The sequence below is a fragment of the Lissotriton helveticus genome, chromosome 2_2 (genome assembly GCF_964261635.1).
Source record: "Lissotriton helveticus chromosome 2_2, aLisHel1.1, whole genome shotgun sequence".
Taxonomy (NCBI): domain Eukaryota; kingdom Metazoa; phylum Chordata; class Amphibia; order Caudata; family Salamandridae; genus Lissotriton; species Lissotriton helveticus.
In genome coordinates, this window is record NC_136060.1 from 492054750 (window position 1) to 492078750 (window position 24001).

General features: G+C 45.9%; 1 protein-coding gene across 1 annotated transcript in view; it reads left to right on the forward strand.

Moving 5' to 3' along the window:
- The window catches only part of LOC144821564 (dedicator of cytokinesis protein 2-like), a 3201295-nt gene that overhangs the window by 1669279 nt on the left and 1508015 nt on the right, over positions 1-24001 (forward strand). Inside the window, exon 27 of the mRNA XM_078678750.1 lies at positions 7658-7714. Within this exon, the coding sequence (XP_078534876.1) occupies positions 7658-7714 (57 nt within the window). The remainder of the gene's footprint in view (positions 1-7657; positions 7715-24001) is intronic.

Consider the following 24001-nt stretch of genomic DNA (forward strand, 5'->3'; position numbering starts at 1 on the left):
CTCACTTATGTTTTTTGTGAGCACTCTGCTGGTCTTGGCCCTTTTTGCAGGGTCATCCCAAAACATATTGAATACATCCTCCTATTTTAGTTTTTGGGATTCTGAGTATGTTACCACTGTTAACCAGTGCCAAAGTGTTTGTGCTCTCTACTTTAAGCATGGTGAAATTGACTTACACCAATTGGCACATTTAATTTACATTTAAGTGCCCAGTAATGTTGTACTACATGTACACTTGTTGTGCCACCCGCTTAAGGAGCCTTTTAAACATGTCTCAGGCCTGCCATTGCAGCCTCTGTGTGCAGTTTGAAACAGCCATTTTAGCCTGGGCAAACAAAATACCCTTTTTCTGGGTCTAAACCTTCCTTTTTAATTCATATAAGTCACCGCTAGGGAAGGCCCTAAATAGCCTATGGGGTAGGGTGTAATATATATATATAAAACGTTGGGCACATACTTTTAACTTTTACATATCCTGGAAGTGAAAAACTCTTTCATTCGTTTTTCACTATTGGAAGGCCTGCCTCTCCCATACAATAACATTGGGTTAACCTATTAAATTTAGTAAAGGATAGCTTGAAATTAGGAGCAGGTGGGAATCTCAAGTTTAGTGTCTAAATAATTGAGATCTAAAATCGTCTTAAATGGCAAAGGCGTATTTTAAGTCAGAAATGCCACTTTTAGAAAGTTGACGTTTTCTTTCCCTAACCCTCTGGTGACTGCAGCCTATATCCTGGGTTACATGACTAGATGTAGCTTGCAGTTGGTCTTTGTGCATTGCTCCCAGACATTGAGACAAAAGGCAAATAGATGTTAGAAGTATGGGCCATTTCCGACTTCATGGAGGAGAAGCTGTCACCTACCACACTTGCACATCACAAAGACTCTGCTTTAGCACACTCACAAAGGGTTTGACACTAGTCTTTTGTGACCCCAGACAAGCTGGAACCAGGGCAGGGAAGCAAGAAATTCCATACACCTCCGGGGGCTCCAGAACTTCTCCTACTTGAAAGCTGGCACCAGGTATTCGTTTTAACTCTTCAGTCCTAACTCTTTAGTACACCTCTGGACCTGTGATATACTCAGAAGGAATCGGTCTTACGGAAAGGACAACACAAGTTTCTACGGCCCCTTCCGTAATACCAAGATGCCCCGGGAGTGCGCAAAGTGGGCACAAACCCCCGTTGTGTCCCAGGGGTACCGTCTGTAATACAGCCCCAGATGGTTAAGCACAGGTTAATTTGGGGGTTTCTTGGGTTCACCCTGATAGGACTTGTGGTTGCTTCTTAAGTAGAGTTCCCTTCCCCCTCAACCAGTATCCCTATTTCCTACATACTCCGTCTGGGTCTTTACGTTCCATTTCTATGTTTCTGTTGACTGTCCCACTTCTTCTCTGTGCTGTGTCCTGGTTTTACTAATTTTCCTCCTGGCTTCCAAATTGTGGATGAGCCTTCTGTTGCTGTGAGAGCACCTCTACCATGTCTTCATTTCAGTAACTTCTAGAAGAATATCTTGTTACCATGCAATCAAAGTCAAGCCCTTGCTGTGCTGTCTTTTCTTTTTTCCTGCAATTTGTTCTACTTTCTTCTAGTTTAGCACTTTGGATGCTAGTGCTATGAAAAATATATTAAATTAATAGATGAAATGTCTGAGCATGCAGCTGGGTGTAGGTTCAAACCAAGTCCAGTCCAATTAATAAATGGATCCACGCCTGGAGGAGACGCGACTGAACCTGATCACCAAAGACATAAACTGAGTCGGCATTGACTTTTTACGGCCTCAGTGGATTTCAGCTGATTATGGCTTTGGGTGATACCGTCGATTCGCAAGTACAGTTTACATAGTTAGGATTGAACAAACTTCATCCCAGAGGTGTGTTCTCAGAAGCACACTTGGTTTGCAGCCCTGCATGAATAACATCTTGGAAGCAACCTTCAATGTAGGACCTTCGGAACATGCAGAGAAGTGGAAGTGGTGGTCAAGATAGCACCGCATCCTGTTGCAGAGGTATTGGACTAGCATGAGGTGTGTCATCCAAAGGAATCATTGAATGATTATTGGAGCAGTGTCATGCCCTTTAGGATAGTCCCATCATGTATATACCGATTACATACATTTTGTCCCATCCGCATGACATAACGGTCTTACACAGGTTACCTTTTACATAGCAGCTTACTTCTGTCTCTTTGACAACCAGGTTCTTGGTATCCTATCTTAATCCCTGTACCTTCGTACATAAACAAGTCCCCAGGCATGGCAGATTTATTCTGCATAAACATCACCACTTTTTTCATCCATGGCCAACAGCCAGCTGTGCATTATCATATTTGTTTAGAAAAGGATTAGCGAGGGATTAGTGAATGTTTTCAAAACATATTGATTCAGGAAAATCCCTGGAGTGACCACTTTAGTATAAACAACCCTCATAACCCATTCCAGGCAGAGAGGAGAATTTCTTCCAGGCTGGACCGAGACTCTGCAGGCTGATCCTTCGACAGGCAGAGACCTGATATCCCTTGTGGGGCGCCATCCTCGACGAAGAAACGGGGTCCTTCATTCAGAACCATCAGGAAGGGCCTAGCACCTCCTCGGGGGATTCTTGGCTCCATTAGGATATATCCTGATATTTTCATACATAGGCTTCACCCACATACCTAGGCTAGGTACATTTAGGTAGGCTACGCATCGTAGGAGTATGCCAATGCTCCTGATTTATACAATCTGCTTTTATTCATCTTATCAACACTATGGCAGAAATCTAGCTGCTATTTACGATATTGGTGCTCGTGATCACATATCTGCTCCTGTCTTTTTATTGTCACAGCAAATAGGTTTCATACTAGATTGACGCTTGACCAAAAGATAATTATTGAAACTGGTCCAATCATCATTCTATGAGTATTCTGAGAAAAGTAAGCATGAGTGACTGAGCGAAAGATACCGTATTGTTTCCACGATACCTGAGGAATCAGGGTTGTCATGTTCAGTGGTTGCCAGAAACTACCTACCACACTGTATAGTACAGGGTGGTTATAGGAGCACTGTAGAGCTAGCTGGTCTAACGACTGACTCATCCTGAGGGAGTGTCCAAACTCTGTCTGCACACCAAGCCTTCAGTTTAGGTCGTCCAAAACGCTCAGGTCCTGGGGGGTCCTAGGAACTACACGACAGCAGAGAGTGGATCTTAAGGACCTGCCTTGAACTAAGAGTTGGTGTCAAGCCATGATAAGGTGCTCTTTCTTCCCGGGGTTGAGGTCTGGATCAAGTGAATTTAGAGCAATCCAGCGCAACGTTCACTCCAAGGAGTATCTTGGCGCTGTTTACGGGGGGAAACGGTACCTGATAGAATAAGAGCTGATCTATGTTGTCAGAGCATTAGATAAGAGACATAATAGTGTTATCTGGGCTACCAGAGATCCAGGTTTTTAAGGACTTCCTAAAATTGAGTTCTGTTTGTGTGTGTCTGAGTTGTGTGGGCAAGAAGTTCCAGTCTTTGGTCCCTAGGACCGCCAATGTCTTTCCACCCCTAGTTTTAAGTTTAAAATTGGGAACTGTTAGAAAGTTCTCAGAAGATGACCATAGACTGCGTTGGGTGGTGTGTTGACATTTAGATATTCTGGTCTGTTTTCTTTAGTCCTTTTATAAGTGATGTTCAGGGCCTTAAAAAGAATCCTCTCATGGACAGGCAGCCAATGGAGGGTATTTAGTGCTGTTGCTGATGAGGAGTCTCTGGATAGTTTGAGTACCAGCCTCGCTGAAGCATTCTGGACTACCTGCAGTCTTCGCAGGACCTTTTGATTGGTTCCTGCATAAAGAATATTGCAGTAGTCCTGGCAAGAGAGGATTATCCCCTAGATTCATCAAAGTCCCGTTTTGCGAGTCTGTAATAGCGATTATTAAGGAATCGCTATTACCGACTCGCAAAACTGGATTCATGTACAAATCGCAATTTATTTCGCGATTCCTACAGCTTCCTTATTTGCGATTAGCTAATTGCTAATCGCAAATAAGGAATGACTCCCCATTCATTCCTATGGGCCTAAAGGCCCATAGGAATGAATGGGGAGTCATTCCTTATTCGCGATTAGCAATTAGCGAATTGCAAATAAGGAAGCGATTTCAAGGGTGCCAGGGTGTCCAAAGGACACCCTGTAGCACCCCTGAAATGGTAAGGTACACGGGTATTGTGCACACACATGTCCAAAGGACATGTGTGTGTGTAACATACAACTTAGAAAAATGCACTGAAGTGCATTTTTCTAAGTTTTCGCTATTTACCACGTAGTTAGACTTCGCGCTAAATATCGGCCCCAGATTGTGAATTCGCAATTTTAAAATGGTTCATGAATTGCATTTAAGGAATCTCAAATGTAGATTCCTTAAATGCAATTATTCGCAATTTAGCGATTTCTAAAATTGCGATTTTTGCATTTGGGATGATGAATCCCAAATGCAAAAATTGTGCTCGCAACGGGCCAGATTCTCAGAATCTGGCCCTTTGCGAGCCGATTTTACATTGATGAATCTGGCCGTTAGGCTGCTGCCACCGTGGTGTACTAGTCCTCCAGCTCCAGTATGGCGCTGGAGGACTAGTACACCAAGGAGGAGAAGAGGAGGATGTAGAAAAGCAGCAGTGGAAGGACACAGTTAAAGAGAAGAGTTCTTCAGGAAGAATGCAGCCAGGCAGAGTGTGGAGAGGGCTATCCGAAGAAGCTGAGCCGCGGTCGGATGCCGTCACGTGAACTCCTTATGTGTTCATAATACTTGTGCGTTAAGCACAACTTCTAATGGGGAACCTCAGAGCTCTGGGGCTTGGTGCAATACTCCAGTTAAAGATGGTGAGCAGACTGGAGCCCATTAGGATGGCGGGCGGATCGCCCCCGCAAGGCTGGCGGTAGCCACCACCACCCTGGCGGGGACGATCCGCCCGCCATCTAACCCGGAATTCCCCCCCTCCATATTAGTATGGCGGGGGTAACCGCGGCAGACGGAAAGACCGTCCGCTGCTTTTCCGCCCCGGTCGCCTTGCGGCCAGGGCGGAAAAGGTTTAATATGGTGGCGGTGTCTATCAGACACCTCCAGCCATATTAGCATGGGCATTTTCAAATGCCTTTCCATGGCGGCAATGCCGCCATGGAAAGGCATGCGGAGGCACCCTGCGGGGGTCCTTTGTGGGCCCCCAGGGACTCCGGGTGGGTGGGGGGTTCCTATGGTACCCCCGCTGCATTGCAAAGTACAACGTGGCAGGCACCGCGTAGTGCTTGTCACGTTGTGCTTTGTAATGCACTACACGTATCTTTAGCATTGGGGCGGGCGGTGCATTCAGCACCACCCGCCGCAATGCTAAAGATACAGAATGCGCCCGCCACTGTCGCGGGGGCATCCTAATGCCCCCAACGGGACCCCCGCCCTTATGGCGAGCGGTCCTCCACACGACAGGATGACGGGCAGACAAAGTCCGCCCGTCATCCTAATGGGCCCCACTGTCTTAACCTTGTTCTTGTCTCGTGTACCTTCCCATGTGAGACCCATCTGCCACTCAGGGCTTCCATCCAAGCCTTTTAGAGGCTAATTTTTGGGGACTGTGCGGTCAAGGTCTGGCTAGCCACCCTTGAATGATCTTGGAAGACCCAAGCCCATGGCTGTTGCAACTGATTTACAGCCTTGGGCCTACATTATTTACAATGTTGTATTCTGGGAGTGGTAGTTTTAGGTCATTTTAGTTGAGGTTCTTAGACCAATATATCTGAAAAGAATTATTTGTATAAGGCCAACATTATTTGTAATAGGCAAGCCTAGCAATGAATTAGTTAAACCTTATTTATGCAGGCAATAATTCCTCCACACCACGTTCTAATGCCTAATAAGTTGTTAGAACAACAGTTTAACTTGTTCTAATTCTGAAATGTTCCTAAAAATGCCATATAATTGTTTCTGACGATTATACCAAGATTTGTATGAAATGCATGAATATTTGAGTTCTCGAGAAATTCCAGGAGTGGCCAATGAAATCTGACAGTCAGATATTTTCATGAGTAGTCAAGGGAGTACACATATCCTCAAAAATGCATAGAACATAAACGTGCATGGGCGTGTTGTTTTTTTCCTTACTTCCAATGGGACAAAACCTTGCTCCACGTGGATACACTCCTTCATCTGCACCGGTCGATGAACCGCTACCTCGCCCTTTGTATCTTGGAGGAGATACACCTTCTTGCCCTGGACAGCTGAAAATGTGTGTGTGATTGGTGTATACATATGACCATGTAGGTTTGTGGGTATCCACTGATGTTACAAGTGAACCCACTTGTAACATTACCTCCAGCCGCCACCATAGCAGCACAGACCGCCCAGAGCTGATGCCATTTACCGCCCAGCAGGCGCTCAGGCCAGAGTTTTAAAGTGAGTGAAGTCTGTGGTCAGTGTCCACGTCAGGATGCTTTGGTTATGTCACGTGCAGGCAGTGATGCAGGATTGGCAGTTCTATAAGGTCCCTATTTTATCCTCTTGAAAGGGAAATGGAATTCTGGGCAGAGGTATTGTTACTGCCCAGCAGTAAATTACGTCATGGAAAAGTATCATAACTTAGTTTTCTCACCGCCAGCATCAATTTCTAAATACAGTGGGCCTCATTTAGGAGGCCTTGCGTCAGTTTTTTGCTTCCGACGCGTCACTTTTTGACACACATCGGTGGTGTAAAACATGCCTCCTGTTGCGCACTATTTACAAAGTGACGCATCTAAGCAGATGTGTCACTTTGTAAACCCCTGTGCTACATTATACCTGTGTCAGGTATAAGGTATGCAGGGGGGGGCGTTCCCCGGCAAAAAGCCTTGTAGAAGTGACGCAGTAAAATCTATGAGATTTCACTGCACCACTTCTAGGACGCCGTTGCGTCAAAATCTTGCGCCTGCCTCACAGCTGGCGTTAGACTGACGCAGGCCCTTTCACATGGGGCTTGCCCCATGTTAAAGGACACATTGCACTTTTGTGACACACTCCAGCAATGCATCACTTTTGTGCTTACAGATACGTCAGAAATACTGACTTGTGACATTATGCGTCATATATTAAATATGACGCATCAGGTATATCGCAAGAAGTGCGCACTGAGAAATGAGGCATTGCTGCTTTCAGTCAAAAATGTGTCATTTCTCATAAATTAGGCCCAGTATCGCTTGGAGAGCAGGACATGTTGCCCATAGCAGTATTTTTTGTGTAATGGGTGCACATATCGTCCCTGGCTGTGTACAGTAGAATGTGTGTGAGCATGGGAGTAAACACACGGCACTGGGGGACAACGAGGCCTACAGAGCCTTCTTGAGTTCCAGGTGAGGAGGAGCACCTGTGTCCACGAATGCAGCAAGAGCTGCATCAATCTGTCTGAGAATGTATTGGAACTGTTCTACTTGGGGGTGAAATGAAAGATAAGAGATGGAAAGGCAGACTGGTGAACAAAGGGTTAATTAAGTGAAGAGCCCAACATGTCAGTTCCCTGCTCACACTTGTAAGTGTGGTTTGAAGGAACAAGGCGTGTGCAACATAGGCACACGTCTTGCCCACCCTCCACATGTAGAATAGGTTCCAGTAGTTTAGCTCTGCATCTAACCCTTCACAGGGCATTGTTGACAATCTCATCTTTTTCTTTCTATTTTAGGGCGATGACGAAATTCCTCCCTCTAAAGAAAATGGCGCCTCTGCAGACATGGAATCGGTAAGAGGGTGAGACTTGTGTTTGGAGGGTCTCAACGGGGATGCCACACGCGAGGCCGCATAGAGTCCGCCTGGCTGTCGCTCAGCAGAGAGCCGCTTCCAAGGCCACCTGTATCTAGCCTCCTCTGTGGGGTGTAGTGAGTCCTAAATATCAGGTTCTCTAAGAAGAGGACGGCTAAGGACCTTGAGCAGGTTTATAACCCAAAGCACAGCAGCTTTGCGTCTTACTATATAAATGTAAATGTAAATTGATACTTGTATAGCGCACTACTCACCCGCAAGGGTCTCAAGGCGCTTGTACGAATACCGCTGTGGAACCCATCCTGGCTTTCCCTGTGAGGTGTCCACTCCTGGGCACCCCCAAGGTGGAGGCCAGGCATCCTTAGCGTTGTGGGGGCCGTTGTGGAGATTAACCAAGCTATTGCCCAGAGTTGCAGAGTGGGACTCTATGATTGGAATAGGCACCGAGGCGAGAATTATCAGGTCCGTTGAATTTTTGAGCCCAAGACCCGCCGAGGCGGGGAATTGAACCCTGGTCCAGGGATAGACCTCTGCATCAGGGTCTGCCACTCTAACCATTGAGCCACACTTCTCCACCTCACCTCACCTCACCTCATCTCACCTCTAGCCCCCATATGGATCACTGGACTGCTCCAACCGCTAGTCTTCAGCACCGTACACACATAAACCGCGGGGTCCTCGAACACGTAATCTCACAACACGCTACTGGTACAACACATTACCGGTATTGATGTTTAGACAAATGCAATCGACTAATCTTCAAAACTCACTTTTAAGAATGTTGTGTTTACTACTCTGTTTGGTTCCTTAACCATGTCAAATCGTTCCTATGTTCTCATAATACTATGAAAGTGTCCTTTCCCCACACCCCAGGATTCCCTGCTCTTCCTCGTCCAGTCTTTACACAGGAATGACTTCCGTCATCCACAGAACTCGCTTACGCACCCGAAGTAAAGAAATCCCTCCCAAAATGGCCGCCGTTACCCAGCTACCGCTAGAAGAAAGTACTTCCTGGGCGTCACTTCCTGTTGTTATTAAACCTAAGATCTAGAGTGGATAGTCAACAATCACATTATCAATCAGAATAGGGGGAGTAAGCGGTGGAGGGAGGGTTTCATGATTGTTACAAGGATGATCAATCAGGACTGAAGTACTGAATGTTACTGTTAAGTAATCGGGTCATTTCATGAGGTGGAGAAAGCAACAAAATAAATGAATGAGGCAGAGGGTACTTCCTGGAGGGTATCGATTAGCGGTTGGGTAGGGTCCTGAAGCAACGGTAAGAGGTAATCCAAGGCAGACATTTCTTAAACTCATGCAGGCAGATGCATCAAAGAAAATACCGGGAGCAAACGGGCAGATTCTCAGAATCTGGCCGTTTGCTCCCGGTATTTTTGCATTTGGGATGCATCATCCCAAATAAGAAATCGCAATTTCAGGAATCTCTAAATAGCGATTCCTTAAATTGCTCTTGCATTTAAGGAATCCCAAAATGAGATTCCTTAAATGCAATGCATGAAACCCAAAAAAATAGCGAATTCGCTAATAGAGGGAGCAAATTACCATGAATTTGAACTTCGGGGTAATTTGCTAAAACCTTGAAAAATGCACTTTTGTGCATTTTTCAAAGTTACATGTTGCGCACACACATGCCCATAGGGCATGTGTGTGTGTAACATTTGTGCACAGGTCCATTTCAGGGGTGCAACAGGGTGTCCTTTGGACACCCTGGCACCCTTGAAATAGCGGAACATTAGCGATTCGGTAATAGCTAATCGCTAATAAGGAATGGCTTTCCCATTCATTCCTATGGGCCTAAAGGCCCTTTAGGCCCATAGGAATGAATGGGAAAGCCATTCCTTATTAGCGATTAGCTATTACAGAATCGCAAATAAGGAATCTTTAGGAATCGCTAATAACATTGCGAATCCTAAATGCATCCCGTTTTGCGAGTCTTTAATAGCGATTCCTTAAAATTCGCTATTAAGGACTCGCAAAACATAACTTTGATGCATCTGCCAGTAAAGCGTTTCATTTAACTACAGCATCCAAACCACATATTCTCTTTCCTCACTTTCCCCACCTTCTCCTCCCACCATTCCATTCCTCATCCTACAACATCATTACTTATATGCAGTTTATTCCATGCATTATATTCTATACAGTTTGAGCATGGACGCTATAGGTCCTCATCTTTGACTTGGGACCCTCAACCCACGCCTCCTGTCCACCACCAAGTAGCCCTAAAATAATGAAAAAAGTAATGTTACTTGAATTTTATCAAGGAGTGCTCCTAGTATAGAAAGTCTTTCTTTTTACCCCTCACTCTTTTATGTACCGCTCGTACACACAAAATGAAGCGCGCCATTTTTAACCCACTTCTGTGTTAAATGCTCCCTTTTATCCATCGAGTGGTTGTAACCCAGTTGCACCAGCAGCCAGGTCACATTTTACAGAGGAGGGCGTTACTGTCTATTGCACTGACAACAGTGTTCAGCTCCAGGTAAATACAGGGTGGCGGGCACAAGCCCACTTAAGGCATTACAGCAGGACCCTCCATTAGCGGCTCCATTGTCTGTAATTATATCCCTGTGAGCTGATGGCCGCGGTCAGCGCAGCTACCTGTCACCGCGAGTCGCTGCCTTACACCGTAATGCGTCTCCAGCAGCAAATGTGAGCTCCATTAACCCTGATTCATGGCACTCTTTTAACTTCATTAGAACACTTTTATTTCTGAGTGACAAAGCCTAAAAGACTCTGGTAGGTGCTTACAAGGGAAAAACATTATTATATATTATTACGCTTTATATGGGATCATCACAACTCTCATTGTGAGTCAGAATTCATCCAAGGCTATTTATTTCAAGAGGTTCATAACCTCTATTTATTCTTTGAGCACACGTGTTGTTTTTTCTTTGAATAGCCGCCTCTCACCGGTAGATTCACTGTCCCATTTCACCCTAGGAGCCCAGCTAGCAGTTACTGCATTTTGATTGTCTGTTTTTTGGAATCAAACCACTTACGCAAATCAGGGGTGGAGGCCTCCCTGTGTAAAATATAGGGACATTTTAAAAATGCTAACAAACCTGGAAAAAAAATATTTGTTTGATACATATAAATGTAAATTTAAATAATTTAATATATTTCTTTTAACTGTAGAACAAAATAAAAAATGGCACAGCCCTATTTACTCAATGTTGAATTAAATGCAAAAGTGATTTAAATATGTTATATTGATTTATAGTCTAAAATAATAAATTCATCACAAATCAATTCACCCACCCATCAGGTCTCCTGGAAACACACCACATCTACCTCTTAAGAACTCAGGTAATGCAACAGCTCATCCAGTTACTCACAAGTTCACAGACAAACATGCACATCATTACATGGACAAAGCAAACACGTTGGACTCATACTTAAAACAGAGACAAAGCATCAGCACTAACCCTTCTACAAAGCTATAAACTAAGAATACCCTAACCCAAACTCTTCGTTTCTTCCAACACATTTCACACAATGAATTTATGGACCTGGTCAAATTGATAGAAAGAGCAGCGTTCGCCAAGATGTCACAATTCATTGAAGACAATGCCATAATTTCAGACTTCCAAACAGCATTCCGTTTAGGAAGAGGCACAGAATCTGCCCTCCTTGCCATCTGGGATGACCTAAAGAATACAGTTGACCGCAACGGAGTTTCTGCGCTACTCCTCCTGGACGTCTCAGCTGCCTTTGACACGGTTGAACGTGACACTCTGATACAAAGACTCTATGAAGCCGGCATAGAGGGGACTGCTCTGGACTGGATTGTGTCCTACCTTCACAACAGACTAATGTCATCCATTTCAGCCCCCCCTTTCTCATCCAACCCCTGCTTCACAAAAGCTGGGGTCCCTCAAGGCTCTATTATCTCGCCCATGCTTTTCAACATCTACATGAAGTCATTAACGGCACTGATCAATCAATTTCACCTCACGTGCTATAACTATGCAGATCACACACAAATACTCCTTCACCAGCAATGCCCTAAAGACATTGGAAATTTGCCCATTTTCAGTTGTCTCAGAGCCGTGGATCAATGGATGACGTGAAGCTATCTCAAATTCAATGCTTCCAAAACGGAAATACTCATGTGTGGCAATCTGAAACATTATGACCCTCTCGCCTCGTGGTCTGATGATCTGGGAACACAGCCTAAAATATTGAAGGAAGTAGTAACCTCAGAATGACCATGAACTCCAAGCTATCAATGAATGCCCAAGTTGACAAACTAGCAAGATCAAGTGTTTTTACCATAAAAACTCTGTGGCAATTCTTCCCCCATTTGAGATTCCCTCATAAGGTCCAAGCTACCATCTCCCTTGTTCGATCCAAACTCGATTACGCCAATAGCCTCTACCGATCTCCTTTAACAACCATGAAAAGACTACAACAGATTCCGAACGCGGCTGCCAGACTACTCTTGCATATCAAACCACGAGACCACATCTCCCCTGCCTTAAAAGCCCGGCATTGGTTACCGGTTGCCAGAAGATCCACGTTCAAGCTGCTTTGTCTCACCCACAAAGTGACACATGAAACGGGACCGCTCTTCATTAGGAATAAAATAACCAAATACATTTGGCAAAGGAACCTGCGCTCTAGAGTGACACCTCGCCTCAAAATCACAAGGTACAAAGAAAAAAAACAATGGGTGGCACATCCCTCTCTGTTCAAGCAGCCAAACTATGGAACTCTTTACCCCCCAACATAAGATCCACAGATAACCACCTTATCTTCAGATGATGCAAGGAGGGGTGGAGTAAGGAAGAGGCTTGAAAGGGTTATCTTGGGATCATAGTAGTGGTATGGGGTTTGGGATGAATGAGAGAGTGGATGTAGAGGATATATTGATAGAGGTATAGAGTGAGAAATAGGGTAGTGCATCATCTCATGCCTCTTTTACTATTCAGATCCCCCAAAACAAGCCTTTCTAAACCCTCCCTCCTACTCTTCTCCCACCACCTCCCATTTACTCATCCCAAGCCTCCTCCTACTGCTATGAGCTTCCCCCAAAAAAACAACTAAACCATTCCCTCTTCTATCTTTCCACTATCCTTTTCAATCCAAACAACAGACTAACACGTGCACCACTCAAATTACTTTCTTATTTTCACTATACTAGTTCACCACTAATCCTTCCGAAGTAGCATGCTACTCGCAGAAAAAGCGCTTCAACACCCCATTAAGGGTTGCAAGCGCTTTATAAATGCAAACCTTTTTCTATCTTCTATCCATCCACTATCCTTCTCAATCCAAATAACTGACTAACATATCCATCACTCAAATCACTTTCATATTTCACTATACTAATTCAACACTAATTCTTTAAGGGTTCCGGAGTAGCGTACTACTCACCGACAAAGCGCTTTGACGCCTTATCAGTGGTAGTAAGTGCTATATAAATAGAATTACAATACAATACAATGCAATGCAATATGAAATATAAAATAAATGTAAAGATTTTTTTTTTTAACTCACCAAAAGCAAAATATTCGGATTTAATTTTTATGTATTTAGTATTAAAAATTGCAAAATGTTATGCATTGAATTCATTTACTTTCAATTAATTAAATTAATTCTAAAGGTCGTTTTTACATTAAAATATGTAGTAAAATACTGTATCATTAAATAATCATTATTATTAAAACATGATATTTCTAACACCCAAGTTATTTTATATTTGTTTGTTAAATAAAGTTAAAATTAATTATTTTAATTTAGCACAACTACTATTGGGGTTTTAAGTCTCGGACTCATTTTTTTTACTTTATATAATTGTAGTATTTTAGTTGCAGCATCAGTTTGGCCATGTGCAGTGCAGGACTTACTACTGCTTCTTTTTGGCTGTATCAACTTTACACTTGTGACTTTGGCTCCACCCTCTTTTTGAGGTGGTGGAGACTTGTAAGCCTACACTTTTGAGTAACATTATAGTCGTAAATGGTGAATAGCGAGAAGTAGTAACGTTTTTCAAACGTTTAAGAGTAAACTTATTCATGTAACTTACTCACACATCATCTTTGTGAACAGCCCTGCATGTTTTTAGTAGAAAATACCTTGGACTCCGAAAAAGACACTTTTGATGGTAATTGCCGGCAGACTGCCCTGCTGATTCTGCTAGACCTGTTCGCGGCCTTGACACCCACCTTTTGTGGAGTTCTGCAGGGCTCTTCTCTGAGCCCCACCCTATTCAATATATATGTCTCTCCATTGGCTAAGCTGATTAGATCCTTTGGGCTGGAGGAATTATCCAATGCTGATGATACACAAGTAATTGTGTCTATTATAGTGGATATAGAATCCTCTGCTCTCAATGTCAACAACTGCATGCAGGCTGTGGCATCTTGGATAGTAAATAACTACCTTCGACTACATGGGGACAAAACTGAGGTTCTGATCTTTGGTAGCCAACAATCTATATGGTCCCACTCATGGAGGGCAGGATGCTTGGACTATGACCTTGTCCTGTTGCTTCAGCAAACCATCTTGGTAACATAGTTGACAACAAGCTGTCTTTTGATCTCCAGACTAATAGGGCTGCCTCATCCTCATTCTGGGTCACAAGGACCCTTAGGAAGATTTTTCCGTCTCTCTCTCTCCCCGCGCGGAAACAAGCAGTTGGGGCCTGATTCTGCCCAGGATGGGCTACTGTAAGGCTCTCTCTCTGGACATCAACAAGGCATCTAATAATAAACTGCAATTGTCCAGACTGCTGCAGCGAGACCTGTCTTGGGTGTTCCTAAATTCCACTCGACCTCAGCTGCCATTCGGTAACTGCATTGGCTTCCAGCTGAGAAATTAATCTTGTTCAAGGCCCTGTGCATTATTCATAGGGCGCTTCCAAACTTGGGTCCAGAGGGAATCAAACACCTCTTCCAACGTTATGTCCCTATTAGACAGTTGTGTTCTGCCGATAAAAATCAGTTGGTTATTCCAAAGTTTAGGAGGACTAGGTGGGGAGGAAGAGCCTTTGCTGTGGCGGCCTCTAAGGTTTGGGACACTCTCCCTATATCAATCTCCTGCCTTGAGTCACACCCTTCCTTTTGTAAGTCTTTAAAGACCTGGCTTTTTGCCCTTTAACTTTTCCTGAGAGGGTTGATGCTCCCGTTCTCCTGGCAGTGGAGCTACTTTTTAGAGCCTTGATGCCTCTGGGCTATTGTTGCTGCTCTGTAAGTTGGAAATCCATTCATTCATTCTCTCTGTAAACTGTAGCCTTTTATTCTCTAAGATCAAGAACGTTGGGCATTACGTTGCAAAACACCCAGACTTATTTCCTGCTCTCGGAACCTGTGATAAACACTCATGTTTTTTATCTCCTTGGAAATCTCTCTCCCACTGACTCTGCATGCATCTTCACCTACACATGAACATGGCCTCTGTCACTACCACTTATCCAGGGATTCATAAACAAATGTCTATAAACATCTTGGGGCATATATACTAGCCCCTTGCGCTGCCTGTACGTCACTTTTTGAACCAGACACACTTCCAGATTTACGAGGAATCATAAACCTGGAAATGCGTCAGTATGCGAGGCGCAGCGAGGAGTAATGTTTTCATTTCTCCTCCTTTTGTTTCACTTTCAATGCGTCTTGAATTCTACAGCACACATTGAAAGAGGAACATGCCTGTAGTGATTGTTTTCATGCAGGAAGGTGCCCCTTGGTGCACGGGTGCATGCTCCGGCGCATGGCAGCTGTTTGTGCACCAGCACCGGGGAGAGCACAGGTATGCGACATATCAATGTAAATATGTTGCATTCCTGTGCTCTGAAAGTGCCGTAGCGTGGCGCAGCCAAAGGGCTTGCGGTACCGCGGTGCAGCACTTTCTTGTAAATCTGCCCCCTTATGTCCCACGTTGTCTTCAAGCAGACATAGTGGCTGTTTACAGACTCTATTTGGACACTACAGTTTTGACCAAATTTTGTTCCACATGCACTTTGCTACTATATTATGGAAAAATAGTGTAAATCGGGTGCAGTAGTGTCCAGCTGCATTTCCCCTTTCCAAACAGTATTCAGGCAAAACAGACCACTAAAGCTGCAAAATGGGTCTATGAGGAAGATACCGCCTTTCTACAGATGATCTAATTTAACAGAATTATTATGCATCCCAAATGCATTACCAATAGATTTCTCATTATAGGAAAAAATGTCTAAGGAATTTTATTTAGCATTGGAAATAAAAATGTCTCTGAGATGGTCTTTAATAGTGTACAACCCACAGCAAGCTAGCTGTGTTTGAATACCAGCCTGTATGCTGTCACCTAATACCCAGGCAATAACAAAAGAATGGTTGCCTCCACTGTCCCCTTAATTTACACTCTTTGGGGCACATGCATCAAAATTGCAAATTGCAAATACCTAATTGCGAATTCCTGAATTAGGTAATCGCAATTTACAATGCATGAAACTCAAAGAGTTTCAGATTGCGATTCCCAGGGGGTCACAAATCGCTCTACCTCATTAATATTAATGAGATATATCGCAATTTGCAACCCCATAGAAATCACCAAAATCAAAGGGATGGTGTCCTGCTAAGGTCACTCAGCAGACCATCATGTCAGTGATTGCACTGCCTGCTCTTTAAAATTATTTTACAACCATTCACAAAGGGGCAGGGGTTCCTTGGGGATCCCTTCCCATTTGCGAATGGGTTACCACCTACTTGAGGTGGTAATATGCAAATGTTTTGCAACTGCATTCACAGCCGCAAAACATTCATGCATACCGTTAGGATTTGGTATTTGGAAGGCCCGCCGTAAACAAGCTCCTTCCAAATACTGAATCGCAAACCCATTTTTAGATTCAGTAACAGGTCACCGAAATTGGGTTTTTCTGCATCTGAAAAGCATTTATTTCGTTCCCAAATAAACCTATTCTGCAAATCGGCCTGTTTGCGAAGGCAAAAGTGCTTGAGGCATGTGCCCCTTAATTCTGGCCCTTGGTTGAAATTTACTGCCATCTGTAAAAAGTACCAATATTTAGCTGCTGACCATCAGGAATCTAGGTGCCCATCAATTATAATTTTACCACTGTTACCAATTTCTGCGGACGGTATTTCCGACTGGCTGTAATGCTACATCAGCAGCAGAAGTTTAGGTTACTAATGCCACTGCAACTTCCAAACTGTAGTAAGTACTTTAATACCAGTAAGATTTCTTCTAGAATAACCCGTCCTTCATCACCCGAACCCAAGTAAGTATGCTACTTTGAATTGTATTTGGTTGTTCTCAGGCCCTTTAAGACAGAGTACCAGTGTGTCAGATCTCAAGTGCCGTAGGGCAGAGTTCCAGTGTGGTTGATCTCAGGTTCCGTAGGTTAGAGTTCCCGTGTGGTGGATCTCAGGTTCCGTAGGGGAGAGTTCCCGTGTGGTTGATCTCAGGTCCTTTAGGGCAGAGTTCCAGTGTGGTGGATCTCAGGTCCTCTATGGCAGAGTTCCAGTGTGGTGGATCTCAGGCCCTGTAGGGCAGAGTTCCTCTGTGGTGGATCTCAGGCCCTGTAGGGTAGAGTGAGTGCTAGATGTCAGGCCCTGTAGGGTAGAGTGACAGTGTGCTAGATGTCAGGTCCTGTAGGGTAGAGTTCCCATGTGGTGTATCTTAGGTCCTGTAGGGCAGAGTTACAGTTTAGTGGATCTCAGGTCCTCCAGGGCAGAGTTCCCATGTGGTGGATCCCGGGCACTGTAGGGCAGAGTTCCAGTGTGGTGGATCTCAGGTTCCGTAGGGCAGAGTTCCAGTGTGGTGGATCTCAGGTTCCGTAGGTCAGAGTTCCTGTGTGGTGGATCTCAGGTCCTCCAGGGTAGAGTTCCAGTGTGGTGGATCTCAGGCCCTTTAGGGCAGAGTTCCAGTGTGGTTGATCTCAGGTCCACTAGGGCAGAGTTCCAGTGTGGTTGTGTGGAAAATGACTAAAATTAGGTATACATAAGCGGCGTTCATTTATGTTCACCACAGCCACTGTTGAAAGTAAAGTGAACATCTCGAAACAGTGGCCACGCCATCTTGTCCCCTCTAGGCCCCATCACGCACGTGGCAGCCATTTTGTGTGTCATGACCTCTCTGCCCACTGCCAATAGCCTGCGCGTCTCTCCCCCTCACTCCCCAGCCTCGCAAGCATTCCCCCGCACCCCGACAACCCCCGGTCTCTCCTGCTTGGGCCATAAACGCACCTCTAACGCGACACTGTCTCCGAGCCACATCCCGTGCTGAACCCCCTCGCTCTTTCATCCCATTCATAGAACAGGCCCTTTTTGATAACCTCTTCCTCCCTGCCCGATTGCCCGGCCTGATCCCGGGCCCTCACCTAGTCCGACAGATGCAGTTTATTGCCCCCTACAGTAGGACCTCGCCTCACATCAAAGGAGCGGTGGTTAATCAACACCCTCACACCTCCATATCCGACCGATTGCCCACTTTCCCGTTCCCAGCGGAATGTCCAGCTGCGCGATAACCACCACATGCTGAGGTCGGGGAGGGAACTCTACTGTAGATGTGTGTGGGAACGGGCCTGGACCGGGGATTCCGAGGATGTCTTTCCTGGTCTTCAAAGAAACATTACGGATGCAATGTATGTAATAAAGCCATAAACCTGTGTATAAGAGGCCAGTCCTCAGAGATGCGGTTAGAGCACCTCGAGAAGATACCCTGTTGTCTGAATAAACTCCTGTTTCCTGCCTTTCCGTCTCCAGCGCCTGCCTCTTTGTTTGGTAATATTGAATGGCATGAGAGGCGACTATCGCCGGGCAAACACTGAAAGTTCTTGGTCGACATCGGCCCTGCCTTTTTCACAGTTGATCTCAGGTACTCTAGGGCAGAGTTCAAGTGTAGTGGATCTCAGGTCCTCTAGGGCAGAGTTCCAGTGTGGTGGATCTCAGGCCCTGTAGGGTAGCGTGACACTTTAGTGGAGCTCAGGTCCTCAAGGGCAGAGTTCCCATGTGGTGGATCCCGGGCACTGTAGGGCAGAGTTCCAGTGTGGTGGATCTCAGTTTCCGTAGGGCAGAGTTCCAGGGTAGTGGATCTCATGTCCTGTAGGCCAGAGTTCCCGTGTGGTGGATCTCAGGTTCTGTAGGACAGAGTTCCAGGGTAGTGGATCTCATGTCCTGTAGGCCAGAGTTCCAGTGTGGTGGATCGTAGGACAGAGTTCCCGTGTGGTGGATCTCAGGCCCCGTAGTACAGAGTTCCCTTGTGGTGGATCTCAGGCCCCGTAGGACAGAGTTCCCGTGTAGTGGATCTCAGGCCCCGTAGGACAGAGTTCCCGTGTAGTGGATCTCAGGCCCCGTAGGACAGAGTTCCAGGGTAGTGGATCTCATGTCCTGTATGCCAGAGTTCCAGTGTGGTGGATCGTAGGACAGAGTTCCCGTGTGGTGGATCTCAGGCCCCGTAGTACAGAGTTCCCTTGTGGTGGATCTCAGGCCCCGTAGGACAGAGTTCCAGTGTGGTGGATCTCAGGCCCCGTAGGACAGAGTTCCCGTGTGGTGGATCTCAGGCCCCGTAGGACAGAGTTCCCGTGTGGTGGATCTCAGGTCCTCTAGGGTAGAGTTCCCGTGTGGTGGATCTCAGGTCCTCTAGGGTAGAGTTCCCGTGTGGTGGATCTCCGGTACTCTAGGGTAGAGTTCCTGTTGGGTGGATCTCAGGTCCCATAGGGTAGAGTTCCTCTGTGGTGGATCTCAGGCCCCGTAGGACAGAGTTCCCGTGTGGTGGATCTCAGGCCCCGTAGGACAGAGTTCCCGTGTGGTGGATCTCAGGCCCCGTAGGACAGAGTTCCCGTGTGGTGGATCTCAGGTCCTCTAGGGTAGAGTTCCTCTGTGGTGGATCTCAGGTCCTCTAGGTCAGAGTTCCCGTGTGGTGGATCCCAGGTCCCGCAGGTCATAGCCCCCCTGAAATGGTTCTGGTGTTGAAGCTGTTGGAATAGTTTTTAGTTTCCCCAGAATCTTGATGAAGTTTTTACCCATAGAAGGACCGCAGACATCTCACCCTGCCTCAGTGTCTCTCAGTTTGAGAAGAGCAGCCCCCCCCCCCCCGGCCCCCCATACCTCCCCCTCCCTCCCCCCTCACAGACTCTGCAGGTGGCTTTAACCGTGACTGGTATTGTAAAGTATTTCCGAGATTTCATAGTGTTTGCCTTTATTTTGTGCTGCTGCTCCCCGGGGAGGACGGATGGGTTTGGCGGGAAGTCATTATGCACAAACTTCTAATCTCGCGCTCTCGGTCTGTGCTATATTTATTTAGTGAGTGACTTCGCTCAGCTTTAGGCCTCTCTCTTTGCGAGTCACTAAAATTCAGATTTCAGCTTCACTCCTGGGAAATCAAGAAAGTGTATCTTAAAAATGTGACAGGCCGGGTAAAAAGCGCGCTCCGCAGCCATCCGGCGGGCTCATTATGCGCCCACTTATCAGGAGATGGAAAAGTATCAGCCCACGTGACCGGCCGCCTCTCCGCGGCTGTCTGTGTGTGTGTGTGTGTGTGTGTGTGCACAGTGGAGTGTCAAGGACACACAGCGCCTCTGGTCTGCCTGGGGGTGTCCAGGCGCCAATTCTGGGCATTCTGGCTATGACTGCTGCGGCCAGCGCGGGACATACGAAGTTGTATTTGCCAGGCTGGTTTGTAAAAATACATGCATGTTAGCCTGTGTGCAAAGGTTCTCCCTTGGTCTCCTGCGAGGAGAAAGGACACTGGTCCCAATTCACAGAAATAGCTTAAGGCAAAATCCTACATTTACTACCATTTCGGTATTCACGGAAGTTAGGACTCCAAACTTTACTCCTCCTAAACTGAGAAAAATCCTAACTTTAAGACTTGCCGTATTCACAGAAGGCATTTAGGAGTCCGAAAGTTAGGACTCCTACCTTCTGTGAATACCGAAATGAGTAAGTGTGTTCTGTGAACACCAAAATGAGTAAGTGCCTTCTGTGAATACCAAAATGAGTAAGTGCCTTCTGTGAATACCAAAATGAGTAAGTGCCTTCTGTGAACACCAAAATGAGTAAGTGCCTTCTGTGAATACCAAAATGAGTAAGTGCCTCTACCGAAATGAGTAAGTGCCTTCTGTGAATACCAAAATGAGTAAGTGCCTCTACCGAAATGAGTAAGTGCCTTCTGTGAATACCAAAATGAGTAAGTTCCTTCTGTGAATACCAAAATGAGTAAGTGCCTCTACCGAAATGAGTAAGTGCCTTCTGTGAATACCAAAATGAGTAAGTGCCTTCTGTGAATACCAAAATGAGTAAGTGCCTTCTGTGAATACCAAAATGGTAGTAAGTTTAGGATTTTGTCTTAAGTTAGTTCTGTGAATCGGGCCAAAACTCCTTGTGTGTGTGTGCGCGGGCATCTCTCTGTCGCGCTGTTTCACAGAGCCTCTCATCACAGTCCAGGACTGACTGGTAGCATGAATCTTCCCCCCTCCCCCCATGAGAACGATGTATACACGTGGACATGAATTAATGCTTTAAGTGGGATGTAAAACTGGGGGGTCTCTCAAATGGGCGTGGCTAATGTAATTAAGAGCGTGGCTTAAAACATGTAAGCTAAAAATCTGTGCTTAGCGTAGTGTGACGCACAACTAGTATTTTGCAGTTTCTGTCATTGCTTCCAGATATATGATACAACCAGTAACATCATATTTACAACAAGTCAGGACTATAGGCTTTGTCAAAAAGGTTGTTTGTTGCATAAGATAAATAAGCAGCAACTGTGACTTGTATACAATATTGAAAGAGCTTCCACTTAAAGCCCTGGTGACACCACAGCGATGTTGCTGCTCCTGAGTTTCAGAAAGAGAAGGGGAATCCAGAGAGAAAATGACTCTTTAAAGGATTTCCCTTCCCCTACAACGCTCACCTGGCATGACGTCATGCCGTAACATCTCCACTGGTGAGAAGTGAGCAGTGTGAGAAGCGCACATCGGTGTGCCTGCTGTCACTGCAGTCCCGAACAAACGGACCACCTGTGCCAGGGCACAAAACAGAGTCCGAGAGAGAAGCATTTTGAGGCCTCTTTAAAAAACTGCTGGTGCTCAGACCCAGTGAGACCCGGCCCACTTAAGGCCCTGAATGCACCCCTCTGGACTGTGCTTCCAGGACATAGGCATCCAACTTCCATCAACCTTGAGCTGCTTTTTAACTCAGAAGAAAGGGACATGCAATATCTCATCTCCTGCTTCCTGCCCGTGTGCAGAGACTGGCGGGTGGCATTTGACCCCTACAGACCTGTGTTTTATAAGCCTTTGGGTCATGCAATATAACGTTTATTAAGAGTCCCTGGTGGGAGATCTGATCTAACTAAGAATTGAAAGATGTGGGCAGCTTGGATTAAACTTCTATTTTTAAAATTAGCTTGACTGTATTGATACCAGAGGACAGACACTGGCATTCAGGCAGCTCCAAAACACAATACATATATCTTTCCTGGTTACAGCTTCACAGGAAACGTACCAGAGACAGCGGCGTATTCTCAGACACCCGCGTGCATATTGAAAAAGGCATGTCCTTAGTCCTCACGCTCAGCAGAAGGTGTGGCACCTTCCGCTGTGCCGCTCCGTGAGCGCCAGCCTTACCTCAACAAAGGCTGGGAGGAGGGCTGCACCATGGGCCGCTCTGTAAGCGTCAGCCTTACCACAACCGAGGCTGGGCGGAGGGCTGCTCCATGGGCTGTGTTAGACCTGGCACCATTGGCGTCGGTCTCCCTTTCATTTTGGCGTTGTTGCCTCCTGTGGTTTTGCTATGTTTTTCTGGTCTAGATGCTTTGGGCACTTTGCCACTACTATTCAGTGCCAAATTGCAAGTGCTCCGTATTGTAAATTGTTGTAATGGATTAGTGACTTCATGATTGGCTATTTTATTTACTTGTCATACCCCAGCACAGTGCACCATGTGTGCCCAGGGCCTGTAAATCAAATGCTGCTGGTGGGCCTGCAGCAGTAGTTGTGCCACCCACAGAAGCAGCTTGTAAAATATGGCTCAGGCCTGCCATTGCAGAGCCTGTGTGCAGTCTGGGACTGCCATGTCGACTTGGCAAATGAACACACTTGCCAGTCCCTAAATCTTCCCTTTTCTGCTTGTTAGTCACTCCTAAGTAAGCATGGGCGGATTTTGCGGATCCACGATTCGCGGATTTGCGTACTTACCGATCGTGGATCCGCAAAATCGGCGGATTTTGCGGATTTGCGGATCCGCGGATTTGGGGCGGGGCTTCCATGCGACTGCACATGCCTCTTGTGTGTATAAAAGGTCAGAGACCGTTCAGAGCAGCAGATGAAGATACAGAAGCTCCTGGCCACAGGAACAGCACGCGGATTGCGCTCGTGAAAGTCAAGGATGCAAAGACCTCTGTCCAGCATCACAGCTGATTTTCGATGGTATATTTGGGAAGAAGGCACATCTGCCCAGCCTTGACAACGCTCACGATTGTTTTTGGGCTGATGAATGAGTCACTGAATTTTAACTTCAACTAGGGCACATGCTTAATTGATATCTGTAAGTGCCTCCGGTTGAGGTTTAATTTTTGTGCCAGGACCATCGTGCCAGAATGAACCCTGCCCTTCATATTTATTCAAGAAGACGCCACCGTTTTGTGCCATACCTCTACTCAACTGGAGTACTTTCTACTGGATAATCAGTAAGTGCTACCTCGTTGGGTAGATGTATAGTGCTTTTACTACACTACAGCTGCCTAAAGTGCCAGAGAGTTGTCTACAGTGACCAGGTGTGTGTTACTATGCAATCGCGCCGAAGGGCGCAGGGGTCCCTTGAGTGAGCTGTCCATCATAGTGGGTAAATGGCGGGAAGACGGTGCACACCGCGAGTGTGTGGGCGGGGCCAAACGGACGGGGCTTCCATGCGAGTGCACATGCCTCTTATGTGTATAAAAGGTCAGAGACCGATAAGAGCAGCAGATGAAGATACAGAAGCTCCTGGCCACAGGAACAGCACGAGGATTGCGCTCGTGAAAGTCAAGGATGCAAAGGCCTCTCTATCCAGGATCACAGCTGATTTTCGACAGTAGATTTGGGAAGAAGGCAGTGGCACACCTTCCTGGCCTGTTGTAACTATTTTACGATGGCGCCGGCAAGCTGCCAGCGCCATCCTAAAATAGTTACTAAATTAGCTTCAACAGGAAGCTCTAATAGATAAAATAAAGCAGGTGCTCGAGCACCTGCTTTATTTTATCTATTAGAGCTTCCTTTTGATGCTAACTTAGTAACTATTTTAGGATGGCGCTGGCAGCTTGCCGG